This window comes from Plectrocnemia conspersa, unplaced genomic scaffold (genome assembly GCF_051122295.1).
Source record: "Plectrocnemia conspersa isolate PC_06_02 unplaced genomic scaffold, ASM5112229v1 ptg000008l, whole genome shotgun sequence".
NCBI classification, from domain to species: domain Eukaryota; kingdom Metazoa; phylum Arthropoda; class Insecta; order Trichoptera; family Polycentropodidae; genus Plectrocnemia; species Plectrocnemia conspersa.
The window spans coordinates 20,071,176-20,090,086 of NW_028277172.1; the positions used below are offsets into that span (position 1 = coordinate 20,071,176).

Genomic DNA, 18,911 nt, shown 5'->3' on the forward strand with positions numbered 1-18,911 from the left:
GAGCGGTAGCGAGCGAGCATTGGTCTAAACAGTGAACACCTTATAAATAACTCTTTGCAACGAGTCCTTTTTTGAAGAAAAAATCTGAAGATTCACCTTAAATAAATGCACAAACAATTTGTTTTATGGAACAAAATATTTATTTTAATACATATATCTCTTAAAATAATTCCTTGTTAAATTGTACTCGTCTATAAATAATGTTGTAGTTTTAATTTTAATGCTGAAGTTTTGCTATATTTCAATATTTTAAGCAAAAGCTGTATTTGTTTCTAAATCCGTATTGTAAATTCAATAAAAAATAATTTATTCTATTTGCTAGACTTGCTTCGAAAATTCCTGATAGAACTGGAAAAACAGTTACGGGACGGCAATTGTTGGTGATCACCTTATCAGCATATTTGTATGTAGGAATCATTTATATCTTAAGCGTTACTAAGTCCCCAATTGCCATGCTCGTGAATTTGTTGTTCTTGGACCAAACGTTATTTATAAACTGGCAACTTGGCGTTACGATGGCGTTTATCAAAACGGGTATTATTATTTTTCTGTTTAACCACAAATAACAATCGAATTAGAGGAGATAGCTTTTACTTTTGCTTTCTAGTTAATATTAATATCATCAATATTGATGCAAAATTGCCTCCATCAAATTCAATTAAATTCCGTTGGAAGCTACACGTATTTACATTTTGCACGTCACTAAATTCTTTACTAGTTAATTAAATTTCATATTTACAGAATCTAACATCGAAAACAACAAAGAAACGCCTACTCTCATTAACAAAATGCAATGTGAAGTTGAGGTAATGAAACGTAATATGTATGTTATATGATACTTGTTGATGCATGTGATGTTAAATATTAAGGGTGATTTTTAGTTATTAAATATAAAATGCGAATACGATAGCAGTGATGAAACAAACACAGACATGTTGGAAATGGGTTTGACTTACTATTATTTTTGTATACTATTGCTTTATTATATTTTAATTATTGCTTACTATATGATTTTAGAAACTCACGATGTTAAAGATATACTTGATAGGAATTCTATCACTGTTGACGTCACTGAAGTAATAGTTAAACAGATTGCGATTTCTATGTATTTATTTAGTTTATTTAACGAAATAAATTTCAATTTTAGGAACAAGAAAAAGAAAAATGTACCACAGTTCAACGTATGTATGATGAATCTTATAAATTTGAGTGTAGCGAATGTGGAAAGGCATTCAAAACAAACTACTTTTTTTTGAGACATGTAAAAACTCATGGCGATGCTCATAGCTTTGAATGTGAAAAATGTGGAAAAGCATTCAAAGCAAAATCAATGCTCACGAAACATTTAAAAACTCATAACGACGCTCGTAACTTTGAATGTTTAAAATGTGGAAAATCATTTAAATATAAATACTATCTTGCACAACATATTCTAATTCATAGCAATGTTCGTGCCTTTATATGTGAGAAATGTGAAAAATCATTCACAAAAAAATGCATATTTTTGAGACATTTAAAAACTCATAGCGATGCTCGTAACTTTAAATGTGATATATGTGGAAAATCATATAAAACAAAATCCAGTATTTTCGTACATATGAAAACCCACAATGATGGCGATGCTCATAACTTTGAATGTGAAATACATGGAAATTCATTTAAAAATAAATACTATCTTGCACAACATATTCTAATTCATAGCAATGTTCGTGCCTTTATATGTGAGAAATGTGAAAAATCATTCACAAAAAAATACATATTTTTGAGACATTTAAAAACTCATAGCGATGCTCGTAACTTTAAATGTGATATATGTGGAAAATCATATAAAACAAAACGCAGTATTTTGGTACATATGAAAACCCACAATGATGGCGATGCTCATAGCTTTCAATGTAAAAAATGTGGAAAAGCATTCAAAAAAAAATCCATTCTTTCGAATCATATAAAAACTCATAGCGAGATTCGTAACTTTATATGTGAAATATGTGGAAAAGCATTTAAAGCAAAAAAAGATATTGCAAAGCATATGAAAGTCCACTATGATATTCGTGACTTTAAATGTGAAAAATGTGGAAAATCATTTATACATAAATACTATCTTGCACAACATATTCTAATTCATAGCATTGTTCGTGACTTTATATGTAAAAAATGTGAAAAATCATTCACAGAAAAATACAGTCTTTTGAGACATTTAAAAACTCATAGCGATGCTCGTAACTTTAAATGTGATATATGTGGAAAATCATATAAAACAAAATCCAATATTATCGTACATATGAAAACCCACAATGATATTAGTGACTTTGAATGTAAAAAATGTGGAAAAACATTTATAAGTAAATCCAATCATTCATGCCACATGCAAATTCATAAAGATATTTGGGACTGTCTAAGATGTGGAAAACAATTCCTGACAAAATCTAAACTTACATATCATATGCTAAGTCATAGAGATGTTCGGGACTTTAAATGTGAAAAATGTGGAAAAGCATTCAAACGAAAATCCCATTTAACTGTACATATGCACATTCATAGCAATGTTCGTGCCTTTGAATGTGAAAAATGTGGAAAAACATTCAAAAGTAATAATACTCTCTCAAAACATAACCGAGTTCATATTGATTTAGTTCGTCAAATGCGGAAAAGCATACAAAACTGAACACGGCCTTGCACATCATATCAAAATTTATGATAAAAAAATTATGCTATTTTCTGTATGCTGTATGACGGCGTTCGCGTACGCCGTCATACAGCGTTCGGGAATGTCCCAAATTGACAGCAGTCGGCTCCGATCGTCGTTACTAATCGATCGGATCACGCCGAGCTCAATAAAGGTTTACACACAAACCCACGTGTTTTGGATTCAGACCTAAGAACTAACCAGCACGCATATCCCTACACGCAACATATTGGTCCTTCTACCCGGATTCATTAGGTGACGTATACACGTCGCGAAGGTCTGAATCTAAAAACAACGTGGTAACCCCAATGACGTTCACCACTTGGACGAACTTTGAGACACGGAGCCATGCAGCGCTACAACTCAGGTTACGACAATTCACCGGTTGGGTGCCTCAGTCGAGACACGAAACACGCCGTTTGCCGTAACAGTATTTTTAAAATCAAAAATGACCGCCATTTTGGGAGCTCGCAGAACCGCAATTTGGGAGCGTCAAGTCGCTCGTAGCACGAGTCAGCGGGTCCACCAGCTGGTCCCCGAAACTGATGCAGTGGAGCGCCGGTAAATGCGCGCCCCAGGAAGCTGCCGTCAAACCATGTGAAGCCTCACTAGGACGCCTAGCCCCAGGAAGCTGCCGTCAAACCACCTGGAGCACCACCAGGACGCTGAGTCCCGGGGAAGCAGTCGCTTCCAGCAAGAGAGAAAGGTTAGTGTCGATTATCCTAACCCAACTTCCTCTCCAAAAAAACAGTTTGTTTACATATTAATTAACACTTAACGGGTAGTATTTACCGATTTCGTCCACTGATGGTAAATGACTACCTTTTACGATTTCTGGCGTTTAACGACGGGTCCAGTTGTTTCTACCCACAAAAACTAAAGTGTTTTGTGATGACATCTATGAATGAATGTTTGTACTACAAGAAAAAAAATATTTCAAGGCAAAAATATTTTTATTGTCGCCACAACTTCACATGTGAAGGACAATCAAAGAACTCTTTGCATCAACAAGCTAAAGTAATAAAACTCGATCGTAAATTATTTTTAAAGTGTGACAAAGCTTGGCATAACAAATTTAACCCATGGAAGACCGAAATATAATTTACATATGATAATTCACATAGTTCATTTTATTTACATAATTAATTATTATCAATTTTTTAAACTAGAGATATAATAAAGTAGAATAAAGCAAATTTTATGATATTAATTATTATTTTATGCAACTCACAGATTGAAAACCATTGATACAATAATTTTAACATATGAATCAATACAATTCAGAACGTTTGATAAATTTTTGTCTTTTAATTCCGTTTAATTCAAAAGTTATCATATATTTTTGTTATAAATCTGTGTTGCGCAAAGTTCTCGCGAAACAGCCCGTTTTTGCAGATCATGCGGAAAAAAAACGACCCGTCGGTTAAGTGTTAATATAAATAAATTGTATCAATTTCGGTCAACGACAACATGGAGTAGTTGTTCAACCACAGAGCGTGCCTCAAACGCGAGTTAACGAGGTTTGGCAAACTGTTAACCGCTGATCCCATCAATATCCAAAGGATAAGGAATAAATTTCAAAGTTTTGATACGCTGCTGGACAGATTTCTCGCTGTCCAGCAACAAATTAGGTTGCTAGATGCCGAGGGTTACGATGAAGAAGTCGATGCTTTTGAGAGATAGCTATTATGATATTCTCAACCTGACAAAACTGGCGCTGAAAGATCAGCCGGAAGCGCAACGGGAACCAATTCTTAACCAGTACAGGTTAACGCAGCCAGCAGTTGTCATTCCAACTTTCAATGGCTCCCGGACTAAGTGGGTGGCTTTTCATGACACTTTTCTTCACTTAGTACACAACAACCCGGAACTAAGTTAAATTCACAAATTTTGTTACCTAAAAAATGCGCTTTTAGATAGCACAACCAGGGTCATAGAACTCTTTCAGTTTAGTCCCGAGAAGTACAATTCCGCATGGGAAAGACTTCTAGGCCGTTTTGATTTTAGACAAACTGTTCATAAACATCTGGCTGCTCTTCAGGACCTGAAACCAATTCAGACAGCTTCATTTGCAGTTCCTATTTGAATTGGTGGAAACAGTCCTAACGAACTTCGCTGGAGTTCCTCACTCTAGGAGCTCAATCCTTACAATCGAGCCCCCCTGCATCGTCGCATACGTTCAAGTCGATATTGGCACCGCACAGGCAGACCGGTACTGTTACAAATCATGTGCAGACAAGCGAAGAAGATTGTTTACTTTTTCACAAAAAATTCAGTCAGCTTGAGGAAACAAAACCTCAAGTACATCATTCGAGCCCCCTGCATCGTTGCATATATTCAAGTTGGTACCGGTAACACAACGGCAAACCGGTACTGTTACAAATCATGTATAGACAATCGAAGAAGGTTGTTTCCTTGCTCACAAACGGTTTCTCAAAAACCTGATCCTTGGCCTTCTCCTGATCGGCACACCTCAACAGCTTTTCCACAACAGGACGCTTCGGCCTACAGGGGGACGCAGCTGTATCATCAGATGCAAGATCTGGCGCAGGAATTCTGGACCTGGTGATCTACTGAGCACCCGTCAGAGCTACAAAGGTGGAGAGTACGGCTGTAGTCGAATTCACAAAGCCGTCAGGGAAGATGACCTGTATCTTTGCTACGGGTGATCAGTCTCGTCGAGATGATTCATCCAAGTTCCGATGAACGAATTCGTGTAGTTACAAAAACAAATAGTGGCAAAAGTGTAAGTGTGTGCAGTGCAAAATTTTTTTTGTTTCATTGATGGTCAAGTTAAATGTGTATCATGTTTCTTGCTTTTATGAAATTTATAATTTACCCATGTAGCAAACCAAATAATGCTAATTTAGTTAGGTTAGGTTAAAACACAAAAATATTCATTAGGTAGTTGCTTCATTTTTACAGGTCTTGTACACAAAACCATAACTTGATTGCTTTTTCTCAAAAGACGCTCACGGGTAATATAGGATTTCTTATGATCACTGACTTCAAAAAAATACGTTGTATCTTCAGTAAGAACAGATTGTCAATTTATCCTAAAATATTGTCACACTTTCGATTTTCATTATTTTTAAAATCATATATATATATATAAATGTGTATGGGATAGGGGGCTAGGTTAAAATTAGCGTTCCGGCACTATTTAATTTAACACTTCATCACTGGAAAGGAACAACTTTATTGGCCATGCAACGGAAGAAGCTCGTTTAAAGCATTTTTATACCGTCCCCCTAACATTCTTTTTTTTAAATCTTGTAATTATTATACTGTGGAGACCCATTCATGTATTTGTTTAGGTTTTATTATGGTCAAAACTTGCTAACATTCTGTTAACACTGACGTGACGTACAAATTCTCTTAAGAGACACATTTAGCTAATATGGCTAATTGTTTCTAAACTAAACATTAACAGAACATAAAAACAGACCTACTTAACCTTTAGACCGCCGACCGGTAAATTCTTAATTACTCGCTGTACGCCACGCGTTTTTAGCGATATAATTTTTTGGCTACTTACTCTGTTTAACACGTCATTACAGCCAAAATACTCAATTTTTATATTTTAAAATTATATATGTATGATTAACATGGTTTAAACATTCTAATTATATCAATAAACAAACATTTTTAGTCGTATTTTTGGAAATATGAAGTGAACAAAACTAAATCTATTGGTTCGTCCGCGTGTTGGCTCGCGTACACACACCTACACACACATGCACGCGCGGCACTATACAAGCGAACGACAAGCAGGGTCATGCTCACACTGAGACAATTTTAATATATAAATCTGCAACGCATTTTTTCGTCGTCTGACCTACATCCTGTTATAAAAATTTACAAATCGACAACATTTCTCAGATGCATACAAAATCACATATATCGTACACAAAAATAACCCTAATAACCAAACCGTTTGTTTTTGATCAATGTTGTATGCAATTCTTTGTTGTTGAAGGTTGTCATATTTCTTTATATATAAAAATAATAAATAATAAAACTTGATAGCAAGATACGATGTTACATTTAACTATATATAATTATATGTATAATTTATAATATATACATATTCTTCTTCTTCCACGGCGCTACAACCGGTGATCGGTTTTGGCCTTTCCACCTAATTTCTTGTAGGGCTTCTAGATATATCTTGAGTTTTAGTATTTCTTCCGCTATTGTTTGCAATTTTTCTGGTTGTAATATTGCACATTCCAGCTTCCAAAATTGAAGTTCAGTCGTTTATCTAGATTTCGATCGTCTAGGTCAGTGGTCGGCAAACTTATTGGCCGAAGAGCCAAATATGTACATTACAATGATTTAAAAAAGTTCTGAGAGCCAAATCTGTTTTTCAATTTAGTAAACCTTTATTATAATTTTAGTTGATAAACAATAACATGAAAGTAAGGTATCCATAAATTTAAATCATGACAATGACTGACAAACACTTAATGCGAACAATGTCCTTGGATCTCCTTGGAAAGCTTCAGTAAGTCAGGTTTATATGTTGTTGTTTTTAATTTTAGGCATGATTCCAGGTTCTCATCAATAAGACGACTTCTGTTTACTCTTGATGAAGTTCATGTTTGAAATGGATTGTTCACATGAATATGTAGAACCAAAAAGGGAAAGAACGGCAAACGCAAGTTTTTTCAGCTGATCGTAAGAGTCAGGAATAATATTCCAGACGTTGAAAATGATCATGTCTTCATTCTACAGGTCTTTTAAAGCAGACCACTTGTGTTGTGAACTAAGATCACATTCGTTCTTCTCCGATATTTCCAACTCAATACAAAGACGTTGAAATTTAGAGCTCCATATTTCCTTGTTTTTTAAACCCTGCAATTATATTTCAAAGTTACCAATGTCAGTGCCAAAAGGAAAAAATTTCAACTCAGTTATTGTAGCATTAAGAGAATTTTTGACGAATGCTAAGGTCGCTTTGCTGTTTTTAAACTAATGAAACCTGCTGAGAAATGCTTACCTCGTATTTAAAATTGTTGTTTTGAAATGGTGTTTGTCAATAGAGGAATTATTTTCTTGGCGATGCTTCAGCAGGCTCGGAAAGTGAAATAATGTTTCCTTTTCAAAATCTTGAGCAAAAAGGGATAATTTGTTTTCAAATGAAATGACTTCTTCTAACATCGAAAAAATTGTGTTACCTTTTCCTTGTAGTTTACGGTTAAGCTGATTTAGATGAGACGTAACGTCTACCATGAAATAAAAATTTTGTATCCTGATTGTAAGTTCTAGATAGTGAACACCCTTCTCAAGAAAAAATGCTTCAATTTCTGGCAATAGGGACGCGAAACGTTTTGAAACGTTTCCTCTTGATAATGTTATAATCGTACTTCGACGCGCCACGTTTCGATTCATATCCATGCGCGAAACGGACCTATCGGAGACGAGATACCCACACCCAATCACAGAAGGGCTTTCCCCCACCAACCAATTGCATCCGGCACGTGCCTCGACTACTATATAAGGAGGGTCACGGCCGGATCAAATCACTCTTTCTTGGGAATCCAAGCCGGGAGGAACTCTCCCTCTACTCTTCATACTTCTCGTTGGGAATCCAACTAGGGAGGAATCTCCTTCGTCACATCAAGAACTTCTGATAGGGAGGATTCTCCTTCGTCCCATCAAGAACTTCTGAATGGGAAGACCTCTCCCTCTTCAAGAACCTGTCCACGTCCAGGAGGAGTCCGGAGTCTAGACCGTCCGCGCGTCTACGCTTCGTTAACCAGTCCACGAGCGACTTTTGTATCATTTTAACCGTCGAAATAAACACATTTACAACCTACCTCTCGCCTATATTAATAGTAGCATTTATAACAATAACCATCGAACCTCGTTATGAAGCAGAAGATCTGGACATAAGGACACTCGACCAGAATTAGTGCCCGGGCCCGTGGATATTTGTGCCAGAGCCACGCTCAAGAAGCCAAAGAGCCGCATGCGGCTCCGGAGCCGCACTTTGCCGACCCCTGGTCTAGGTCATTATGAATCGGGGCGGATTTATTATTTCGTTGTGATTTTTTCGTAACTATTTGGATTTATCCACGTTGGTTGGTTTGCTCCACGATAGAAGCCCTCCTCCTTTATCCGGGCTTGGGACCGGCAAGAGTGCAACATATCTACACTCCAGGCGGAATATTTAATATATATTACACACACACATATATAATAAATAATAAACTTTTCGACCATCGTGACGCATTGGGGTGACCTGTTAGGTCACGATGGTATTAATTTAATGTAAATAAATAAACATATTACAAAGAAATTATAAAATAATAGAACAAGTAAAATAAAATGATTCTACGACAGGGAATCGTTTTTGTTATTATTATTATTATTTAATATTTACTAAGAATTATTATTGATATTTTATTAATTATACCTTATTTATATTTATTAATAAGTATTTAATAGTAATTATTATAATTATTATTTAATTATTACAAACAATAAAAACCAATCACAAAAACAGTTGACAATATTAAAACAGTCGATATAAGGTATAAATATATTCACTAGTATTTACAAATCACAATTATCATTGAAATATTGATGACATAATTTAATTTCGATTCATAAATTAAAGTATAAAAAAACGAATTTCCGCGATGCGTTTATGCTAACCCTAAAAGTGGCCTAAAGTAGCACGATCGAAACCGCGCGCAAAATACAAACGACTAAAATTAAGGCGTGACTATAAAAATATATACCACTGTTTCATGGCAAATTCTATAAATAAAATCACTGAAATCGTTTACTGGGAACTCAAACTGATTTTTAAAACATATATTGCCAACTTTTACCTTTCCGTTTCTTTAAAAAACGAAGGTTTTAACGAGCGCATCATATCATGCGCTTGGCGTTAGACAGTAGATTTACTTGCGCATTATATCATGCGCTTGGCGTTTAAAGCATTTATTTGTTGCTAAATAAATAAAGGAATAAAATGAAAGTTTTCTTTTAATTTTTGGAATATAGTCTCACAGGTTTCTGTCAGTATCGTTTCAAAGATACGATGAGCAAATTCATACCAATTAATAAGTATATCATTGTTATAAAGAGCCTTTGACCAGCAGGAATAGCCTGACGCATATCGGTGTCTTGTTTTTTTAATATTTGGCCGGATTATCTCGAGTAATATGTCAAATGATTCTTGCTCCACTCAAAAAAAATATTATAATTATAGGACTCAGTTTCTTGTTGAATTGCTTGCAAATGCTCATGAGTTATGCGGTACCTCAATTTGTACCAAAGTTTGATTCTTTTCAATTTTTTTCTGCAAGAATAATTGCATTAAATGCCATATCTGTGTTCGAAATCATCTTGACAGGTCGATAAGTACTGAAATCAAAGTTATCAACCGTCCTGGATTTTCCGGAATTGTATCAGAAAATGTTGACAGATTCGATACGACTTCCTTCGACATAGCGATTGACGCAGCGTCAATCGCTCCCATCAATCGAAACCGTCAATCATATAACGATTAACAATCGCAATTGATCGTCTCCGGGACCCTTTAGCGAATTTTGACGGACTTGCAACGACCGGTGCTGCCTCATACACCATACATTACTATTAGCAACATGTTACCAAATAATATACTTCTTAATAAATTACTACTCCACCGGCTCAATCTGTGTCTAATTACCGCCCATCACTATCCATCGCTAAAATACAAATAATTATTTCGCAGCGGTAATTTTAAAATCAAATTGCTAAATTATAGTAGAAATACGTACCGTTTAAAAAAATATTATATACATATATTTATTATGCATCCGTAAGACATAATAAACTGCTCTGCAAATACTTATTTATAATTCTAAATAAGTTTTCAATATTTGACGTAATAAAAACATTGTAATACAATTGTATTCAAATCAAACTTATTTTACGTCAATTTTCTGTGAAATAATATCACTTTTTAATAAATTACTCTATATATTATTTATGACTTTCCCATATTGTTTCTGTTAATTTCTCAACTGATGCAGCAATAGTAAAACAAAACGGGCTTTAATAATTTTATTTAATATGACATTAAATTTTCAAATCACTTTTAATAATTATTATAGAATTAATAAGCAATAATTTTTTTTGTTCTAAATTTATTATAATAAGTTTTATTTTTATTTATCTGCTCACATATTTTAATATAACAAGAGAAAATCCGACCATAGCTGGCATCTGTCAAACATAGACGTCATGTATTGTACGACGAAATACAATATATAAAATTACTTCCTGATGTTGAGGGTCGCTCAGGTGAGCAGATCGTCTCTTAGACGATGGCTTAGCATTCAGACGCCTTCGTCAAGCCAGGAGTCGCAGCAGCTTTATCTCAGCGACAGTTGCGTATCAAAATTAAAAGATCTTTGCGTCGATGATAAAAAACATTTACGCCTGTCAGTCGAAGGTGGAGGCTGCTCTGGATTTCAATATAAATTTGATTTGGATAATGAAATCTCAGAAGATGATAGGTAAAGATTTTAATTGATTATATAAAAATGAGAAAATATTTTGTTTTCTAGATTCACATTTTTGTTTTATAGGATATTCGAAAAGAGTGGCGCTAAGGTTGTTATAGACAATTCGTCTCTAGAATACGTTCAAGGATCTACTATCGAATACCACCAAGAATTGATCAAATCAGCTTTTCGAGTCAGTAAAAATCCTCAAGCGGAACAAGGATGCTCTTGCGGCGCAAGCTTTTCAATCAAAATTGATTAATTTTGTTCTAGGTATTGTTTAATAGTTTTAATAGTGTAATAAAATATTATTGATGTTATACATGAGTATTTTTATTTAAAACAATGAATAAAATAATCTTGTTTTTATAATTTTATACATAAGAGATTACTATTTTTGTGAAAAAAAGTATATACGTAAATATAAATTTTAAATATAAATTTATAACATGTACACGTATTCATAAAGAAAATATCACATTAAAAATCAGCAATATAGAGGAAAGAAGACACTTAAAACAGTCAATAAATTTAATAAATGGGAAATGTACCATAAAAATAAGTATATCAAACATTTTCTTGATAATAAATCACACATTATAGGATAGATAGTCATCTTTTATATAGTTGTTTATATTTTTTAAACATATACAGGTGTATCATAAACCAATAAAATATATTAACATTGTAAAATATATATTATAACGATGACTGAGAATTATTTGTTTATCACAATTATTTTTTAGCACCTAGGTTACCCTTCAGGTGTTGTATTTCTTCGACTTGTTGCGCCAGTTTATCGTTAAGATTTCCGACGTGTTCCGATAACAGAATTACTTGTTGCTCATAATTAGTGTTTGTAGAACTCAACTCATCCTCCTACAAATAAAATTAATTCCAAAATATAAGACGTGTTATCGTACAAGTTTTAAAAACCCAGTATTTTGCATGAATGTACCAATCTTTCATAATGTACAAAAATTTACTAATCATAGGAAAAAATATTACCAATTTATTAATAATAGATTGAGTGCCGACAAGGGCGTCTTGAAGTTCACTTTTTTCTTTTTTCAAAAATTCCAACTGCGCTTTCATTCCCTCGTTCTAAAAAAATATTTTAAAATACTCATCATGTTAAAAATATTATAATTGTTATCGTACTTATAAATACCTCATCCATATGATATCTTATCGTACTTTCACAGTGCTGTTTTTCAGCAACAAGACTAGATATCTTATCTCTAAAATATGTTTTAAAACTATTTTCTCTCGCCGTGAGTTCGTCCGAAAGCACAAATGGAGAATCAGCATTCCCGAATTGATTTTTTAGCGATTCAGGCAAATTACAAGAGGGCATTCTAATCATCTCTGTCACGGCCGCATTTTCGTCTCCGTCTTCGTCCAACTTTGCTTTCAGCGATTCAACTTCTAGCTTCATCAAATCGAATTCGATCTTCAACGATTGATTTTCTTGTTCGATTTCAGCTAGGCGTTCGGTTTTCTTTCGCAATTGGTCGTGTAAATGTGACTCTTCGGTAGACAAGGCGTCTTCGCTTCCGATCAGACTTCCGACTTCTGACGTAAAATCTCCATTGATACTGAGGTTTTTATTTCCGCCGACGAAGATTTTACTCGGAGTCCCCTGCGTTACTAAGCTACTGGTTTCTTTGAGGTTTAAGGCATTTTCTAAACTATTGACTAATTCTTGATTTTGAATTTTCAACTTGAGCATCTCGCTCCTGAACTTGGACTCTACTTCGGTGAGCTGCTTCTCCGAGTCTGCTATGCGCGACTTCATTTGAGATATTTCAAAATCTTTGTCGGCCATCTGAGGACATTATTTTTTTAAATACAGTTTTACAAAACAATATCTAAATATCAGATGGTATATTTATATAATATATGTGATCTTACCTGAGATACAATTTGCGCATTTTCGATAATTTTCTTTTGCAACTCCTCTTGAATTAGAGACTCGTTAGCGCTTTGTTGAAATTGAGATCCACTGCTGCGTTCATCTTTTTTATGTTTTACTTTTTTAATGCCCTTGTGTGACTGAAATTAGATATTAACACAGAATTAATTATTAAATAGTATTTTGTCAAATATGAAATTGCACATTTGAGTCTAGATAACGTAAAAAGAGAAGTTGAATTAAATTATCTCTGAACTAAAATATATAAACTTCAGCTTGTAATAAAATAAAACATATCACCTTGGCAAAATATTTAAGTCATTTTAATTTACATTTTTATGGTACATCGCAGCTAAGCTTTGTGATCTAGATTATAACAGAGATATAAATTTCAAAAAATTACACATTAACCACTTCATTGCAAGATATCTGGTCTTCTCAAGGGTGATCCAACTTCAGTTTCCGAAGATTAAAAAAAAAACAAATTTAAAGATGTATTTCATTAATTATGAAAAATAATATCAACTAAATTGCCACTTCTGGACCATATTTAGCAACCAATTCTTTCAATGTAATTATCGATGACTTTTTCATTGATTTTAGGGGGTATTTCGGCTAGCTCGGTAGATGTTAGGTTTTAGGTGCTTCAACAGCATTAAATCTCATGATATTGACGACCAGATGCCCCCACTTGAATTTTGCCAGAAATATGCATGTCATTTAATGAAATACTATGAACCTTAATGAAATCGAAACATTTAAAAAACGACCACTGACTGGCCAACTTCTGCACCTCCCACCCCTCCTTTAAAAAGCTGAAATGACATTTCTGATTCTAAACCAGAAATTCTCGGGTTATCCATAAAATAAAAATTCAATCCCGAAAATATTTTTTAAAATATGTCATTTCATACCGGTAGATATATATTTTTATCAATGAAGTGCTAGTAAAATTATTAAATTATGTATAAAATTTTTCCATACATAGTAATATATACATTTACATACTTACTATTATTTATTCACATGTTACAGTAAATGTGTATATCTCAGTGAAGTAACATTTTCACTAGTGAAGTTCTAATACATTTTCACCAGTAGATACATATTTTTACTAGTGAAAATATATTTAAACTGTAGGAGGCCTACACCTATTTATATTTATTTATATATTTTCATCAAGGTTCATTAAAGCCAAAACTTGGCGGCACTTGGGTAACACTGGCGTGACTGTTTTTTCTCTCCATTGGCAATTTTGGGGCGTTCGGATGCAATTTACGGAAGGATATTCAAAACGAATTTCGGTCAGTGGGAACGCTTGGTAACGAACATTCCCACTGCGACAGCGACAGCACGATTTTATTGCTTTTGACGTGGATTTTTGACTTCTGAGAAGGGATAATTGTTTTTTGCGCTCTCCTATTGCGCAAAATTCGGTTTACATATGTTAAAAGCATATACAGTAAATCCCTCTATAGCGTTCCCCCATATAGCGTAGTTTTTGTAACTGTTTGTCCCTTGACTTTGCTAGACGTATCTGTGACAGGCGAAATGCCGCCGGGCTATAAGGGATACTCATCACAATACAGTAAGAAAATATTTCTTTTAGTACGGCTATGGAAAAATTATGATCAAGCAAATACGTTTTTTTAATGCATTTTTTTTAAAACTATTCAATGATGTAACACATATATATTACAAATCTAAAAAAGTATTAATGAATCATAAAATATATTATATAAGACACTTTAAGCGGCTGGTATTTTTGCGCGCCATTTCGCACTTTGCTAATATGCGATGGACACATATTTATGTCATAAATTCTTTTAACAATATAGTTCCATAAATTACTGATTTTCAGTTGTAATTTACAGCATACTGTCGATTTTATCAGGAAATATATATATATATTTTATGATGGCGATTAGTCATTGGGAAACCACCGCAATGGTTTCGTTAATAAATAGTCACGATTTTAGCATTATAGATCTAAATAAATTATTTTTCCATTCCAAATCAGATTGTAATTTTACATATATTATATCATACAATGATGTAGTTTTGTTGTAACGTATCGTTTTAACGGACTCACCTGAAAAGATTCTATGTCGTCTTGCAACACGGTCACCCTTTTCGTCAATTGGTGGTTTCGAAAGTTGAGCGAATCGACTTCCAGCTCGCTCTTTCTCAGTGACAGCTCCCTGTCTCTCAGCAGTTCTTTCAATTCGGCAGTTTTACTCTGTTCGTCCAAGATCCCCTTCTTCAACACGTTCATGTGCGATCTCAGCTACGATAACACCACCAGGAAGTGTCATTATATAATCAATGCAAATATGATAATGAGTCGAAAACGATAATGATGGAGGTAATCGTTAGTGAAAATAATGCGTAATGGTTACTTTGGAATATTCGGTAGCGAGACGTCCGTATTTCTCCCTGAGCTGCGGCGGCTCCGCCAAACCGGGCCCTGAAGCCGGCCCCATTTCGGTCGAACTCATTCCGCCCCTCGACGCGATGACATTTGTCAGAACCGAGACGAAATAATGTTACCAGGAGCGAAAGTAAATATTGACATTTCAATTATTGCACAATAAATTATTGTACACTATTATTGTATTGTTTAAATAATGAAATGTTTACTATAACCCCGTTTGTGGATTAATGCTTACATTTAACATTTCAATTATTTTAAATATCATTTTTGCATATTTTACGTCTAATATTTTTTTTATTAATAAAAGTGTTATTATCGTGTAGCAAAATATATTTCAAAATATCTATGTGGGCTTCGGGGATGCAGCCCTTCTAGTACATAATAAATATTCCCTTTTTAACTCTTATTCACTACAAACACTTACATTCAATAACATATATGAGAACTCAAAATATGTATTATATGCTAATTATCTGAAAGTGTTTTATTGTATTCTGTATTTAGAAAAATACCGATAATTGCTGTCGGTCGGCATTCTTTCAAATGTCTCATTATTACATTTTCCAGTTCTCTTTTCCTAACTAAATACTCTCATGGATTTAATTATAGGGAGGAGGACGGTCCTGGGTGCTTCCACTCGCTTCCTCAGGTCGCGTGTAAGCCGAATTCGGCTCATTAGCGACCCTAGCACTTGAGCACATGCTTCGCATCGACAGGGCCGATGGTCCATTTTCAGTCTCAACCTGGGTCGTCCAATGGACGACCGGTTGATTTCCCAGTCCGGAGCTACTAATGGTTTTCCAGCATCGCTATCTTTTGTTGGAGTCAGTAGAATTGTGACAGTCACTTGATTTTCATATAACTTTTCTGAAAAACTGCCTTAGTAGATATATCTTATATATTTTTTTAGGGACTATGGAAATAATTAGACGTTCTGAAAGCGGTAAATCTTTTGCGTCAATCTGACGTTTGCCACAGGACGCCTGTACTTTGCTCCGCAATTAATGGCCGAGCTTGATAAAATGCGTTGATAATTATTGGCAACAAGTACGCGAAGACTGTCCAGGGAGTCCAATACATTTCTTTGCGCTGTCTTTGTTTTTTTCTGATTGCGGCAGCCAAGTTGCCTAGGGCGCGGCCATCCCTATGCACTCTCTCACTCAGTATCATCACTTAACACGCAACCGAGCGAAAGGGAACGAATCTCACAGTGCAAATCTGTCTATTCAGCAGTTAAACTTCACTTATTATTACATATTGACTACAACCATGAATAATTAAATCATTTTGCATGCGTATATTACTAGTATTTTTGTTACTATATTTGCTTCAGATTAATTTCTACTCAACGTACGAAATGTACAAATCATAGGGTAATTTCATTATAAATTATAATTTTAATATCCAATATGCTCAAGAGTAAAGAAGGTTATGAAACATATCCGATTACTTGGTCGTTATGGCCAAAAATATCAGCCGTCAAAAATATACATAAGCCGGTGCGAGTTTTTACGGCATGTTGCGTGCGGTGCGTTTAGGAGCTCCTGCGTGGAGATGTTGGCGAACTCAGAGCAAATTTGGCTCCGCGAGATGGGAGTCGACGGCGACTGTGAGTTCGTTCGTGAACATTGCGCCTTTGCCCCCTGCGCCCACGCCTCTGCCGGAAGATATGTTAATAGTAAAAACCGGAGAACTCTCCCTCGCCGATATGGGAATCGGGGGATGGACTCCCTCCGGAATGATGCAGCAGTGTCTAGAATTCTTGCACGTCAACTTCGGCGTGCCTTGGTGGGGCACCATCGTCATAGGCACTATATGCGTGCGCTTACTTCTCTTCCCGGCCATCATAATAACTCAACGCAACAACGCCCTTATGTCAATTCAGACGCCCCGTTTGCAGTTCCTTCAGGAGAAGATCGATTATGCAAAGCAACGCGGAGACGAATTCCGCAGCGCCCAATATTCTCAGTTGTACGCCATGCACTTGAAAGATAACAACATCTCTCCGTTCAAAAACGCATTAGTGCCGCTGGTGCAAACACCCTTTTTCATCTCCTTCTTCTTCGCTCTGAGAACCATGTCCAATTGCCCCGTAGAGAGCATGATGACCGGAGGCTTGTATTGGTTCACCGATCTCACCATCCCCGATCAATACTACGCCTTACCGTTCCTCACGAGCATGACCATGTTGATCACCATGGAGGTCGGCTCTGATGGCAACGCCCTCGCGTTAAGATCCACCACCGTCAAATATTTCATCAGATGCATACCGTTCATATTGATGCCGTTCTTCATCAACTTTCCCTCTGCCATTCTTTGCTATTGGCTGACCACCAACGTCATATCGTTGATCCAATCCGGCTTGTTGAAAGTGAAACCCGTTAGGGCCTATTTCAACATTCCCGAAGTGCCCATTAGAGAATACGCCAGCACCAACAGCGATAACAAAAAGAAAAAGGGAATCATAGAAAACGTCAAGGGTTCATGGAAGACTATCAGGACGACGCGAGAAGTGCAGAGCGTGATGAGGCAAGACGACTCTGTGTTCAACAAGGCCGGACGAGGCGCTTTGGTGAAGACTTATAAATACGACCCAACTAAAGTAGTCACAGCAAAGAGTGGGCCGACACGATGATGAACTGAAAATTTGCATTTTGTGTGTTGATTCGTTGCATAAGACTTTTATATTGACTAGTTTTTAGCCATGTATTATAATAGAATAAATAAATAATTATTATAAAAACAAGTTACTTTTAATTTGCTCGACGACCATCAACATATAAAACAGAAATTTTTCAATATGTTTCAATGTATACATATCACCTTGCATTATTTCAATATTTTTATTTTTATATGAAACTTAATTTGCTACTCAAGTATTTTATACCAGCCACTACTGCACTTGCATATGTATACGAGCACACAATAATAAAGAAATTTGGCGCATGAGTAAAAGCCGTTTTAACATCCAACCAACTGATGGGTCATTTTATTGCTTTTGACATGGATATTTGACGTTAGAGAAGGAATAATTGTTTTTGGTGCTCTATTGGTCAAAATTTGGTATGTAGTTTTAAGATGTCTTAATAATTATTTAAAAAAGAGAAAGCAAAAAGTTAAAATAAATTATGCTTCTTCCAAAGAGATAATAATATCTCAGTGTAACACAGGGATCCGACTCCAATTCCGGCCAAAACACCACGACTCCACAGCCCTGCAATATAGGGTTAACACAGCCAACAACTACTTAGTAAGTAGTGAGACACCAGACTGAAAAATCGGTAACATATATTTTATTTTATAACTTTTATTACAGCTTACAATCATTATATACAATCTACATTGATTTTATATTAATTATTCATCACA

General features: G+C 35.1%; 4 protein-coding genes across 4 annotated transcripts; 3 read left to right on the top strand and 1 right to left on the bottom strand.

Annotated features, from left to right (window-relative positions):
* The first annotated feature begins 487 nt into the window (after positions 1 to 487).
* On the top strand, positions 488 to 5,355 carry LOC148233288 (uncharacterized). The gene is made up of 5 exons (XM_088190711.1): positions 488 to 534; positions 742 to 806; positions 882 to 945; positions 1,018 to 1,181; positions 5,080 to 5,355. Exons 1-5 carry the CDS (start codon positions 516 to 518, stop codon positions 5,353 to 5,355), a joined length of 588 nt encoding a protein of 195 aa, XP_088046837.1. The 5' UTR covers positions 488 to 515.
* Positions 5,356 to 10,901: 5,546 nt separating this feature from the next.
* Positions 10,902 to 11,515, top strand: LOC148233289 (iron-sulfur cluster assembly 2 homolog, mitochondrial). The gene is made up of 2 exons (XM_088189340.1): positions 10,902 to 11,205; positions 11,278 to 11,515. Exons 1-2 carry the CDS (start codon positions 10,973 to 10,975, stop codon positions 11,453 to 11,455), a joined length of 411 nt encoding a protein of 136 aa, XP_088045466.1. The 5' UTR covers positions 10,902 to 10,972; the 3' UTR covers positions 11,456 to 11,515.
* A 195-nt stretch (positions 11,516 to 11,710) lies between these two features.
* LOC148233290 (uncharacterized) lies at positions 11,711 to 15,683 on the bottom strand. Its single transcript, XM_088189324.1, has 6 exons — positions 15,508 to 15,683; positions 15,201 to 15,395; positions 13,108 to 13,248; positions 12,365 to 13,021; positions 12,202 to 12,297; positions 11,711 to 12,072 (listed from the first exon to the last, which is right to left on the bottom strand). The coding sequence occupies exons 1-6, from the start codon at positions 15,604 to 15,606 to the stop codon at positions 11,929 to 11,931; spliced, it is 1,332 nt and encodes a 443-aa protein (XP_088045450.1). The 5' UTR covers positions 15,607 to 15,683; the 3' UTR covers positions 11,711 to 11,928.
* A 1,298-nt stretch (positions 15,684 to 16,981) lies between these two features.
* Positions 16,982 to 18,270, top strand: LOC148233291 (mitochondrial inner membrane protein OXA1L-like). Its single transcript, XM_088189325.1, has one exon. The coding sequence runs from the start codon at positions 17,059 to 17,061 to the stop codon at positions 18,175 to 18,177; it is 1,119 nt and encodes a 372-aa protein (XP_088045451.1). The 5' UTR covers positions 16,982 to 17,058; the 3' UTR covers positions 18,178 to 18,270.
* Positions 18,271 to 18,911: the final 641 nt, after the last annotated feature.

Bases quoted from the DNA above. Each gene is read 5' to 3' on its own strand.
- LOC148233288 (XM_088190711.1), top strand. The intron at 946-1,017 runs GTTTGACTTACT...ATATGATTTTAG, and splicing joins CACAGACATGTTGGAAATGG to AAACTCACGATGTTAAAGAT. The intron at 1,182-5,079 runs GTATGTATGATG...AATCATGTATAG, and splicing joins AAAATGTACCACAGTTCAAC to ACAATCGAAGAAGGTTGTTT.
- LOC148233289 (XM_088189340.1), top strand. From the start codon at position 10,973: ATGTTGAGGGTCGCTCAGGTGAGCAGATCGTCTCTTAGACGATGGCTT. The intron at 11,206-11,277 runs GTAAAGATTTTA...TTTGTTTTATAG, and splicing joins GAAATCTCAGAAGATGATAG to GATATTCGAAAAGAGTGGCG.
- LOC148233290 (XM_088189324.1), bottom strand. From the start codon at position 15,606: ATGAGTTCGACCGAAATGGGGCCGGCTTCAGGGCCCGGTTTGGCGGAG. The intron at 15,396-15,507 runs GTAACCATTACG...GTGTTATCGTAG, and splicing joins TCGCTACCGAATATTCCAAA to CTGAGATCGCACATGAACGT. The intron at 12,298-12,364 runs GTATTTATAAGT...ATATTTTTTTAG, and splicing joins TAAGATATCATATGGATGAG to AACGAGGGAATGAAAGCGCA.
- LOC148233291 (XM_088189325.1), top strand. From the start codon at position 17,059: ATGTTGCGTGCGGTGCGTTTAGGAGCTCCTGCGTGGAGATGTTGGCGA.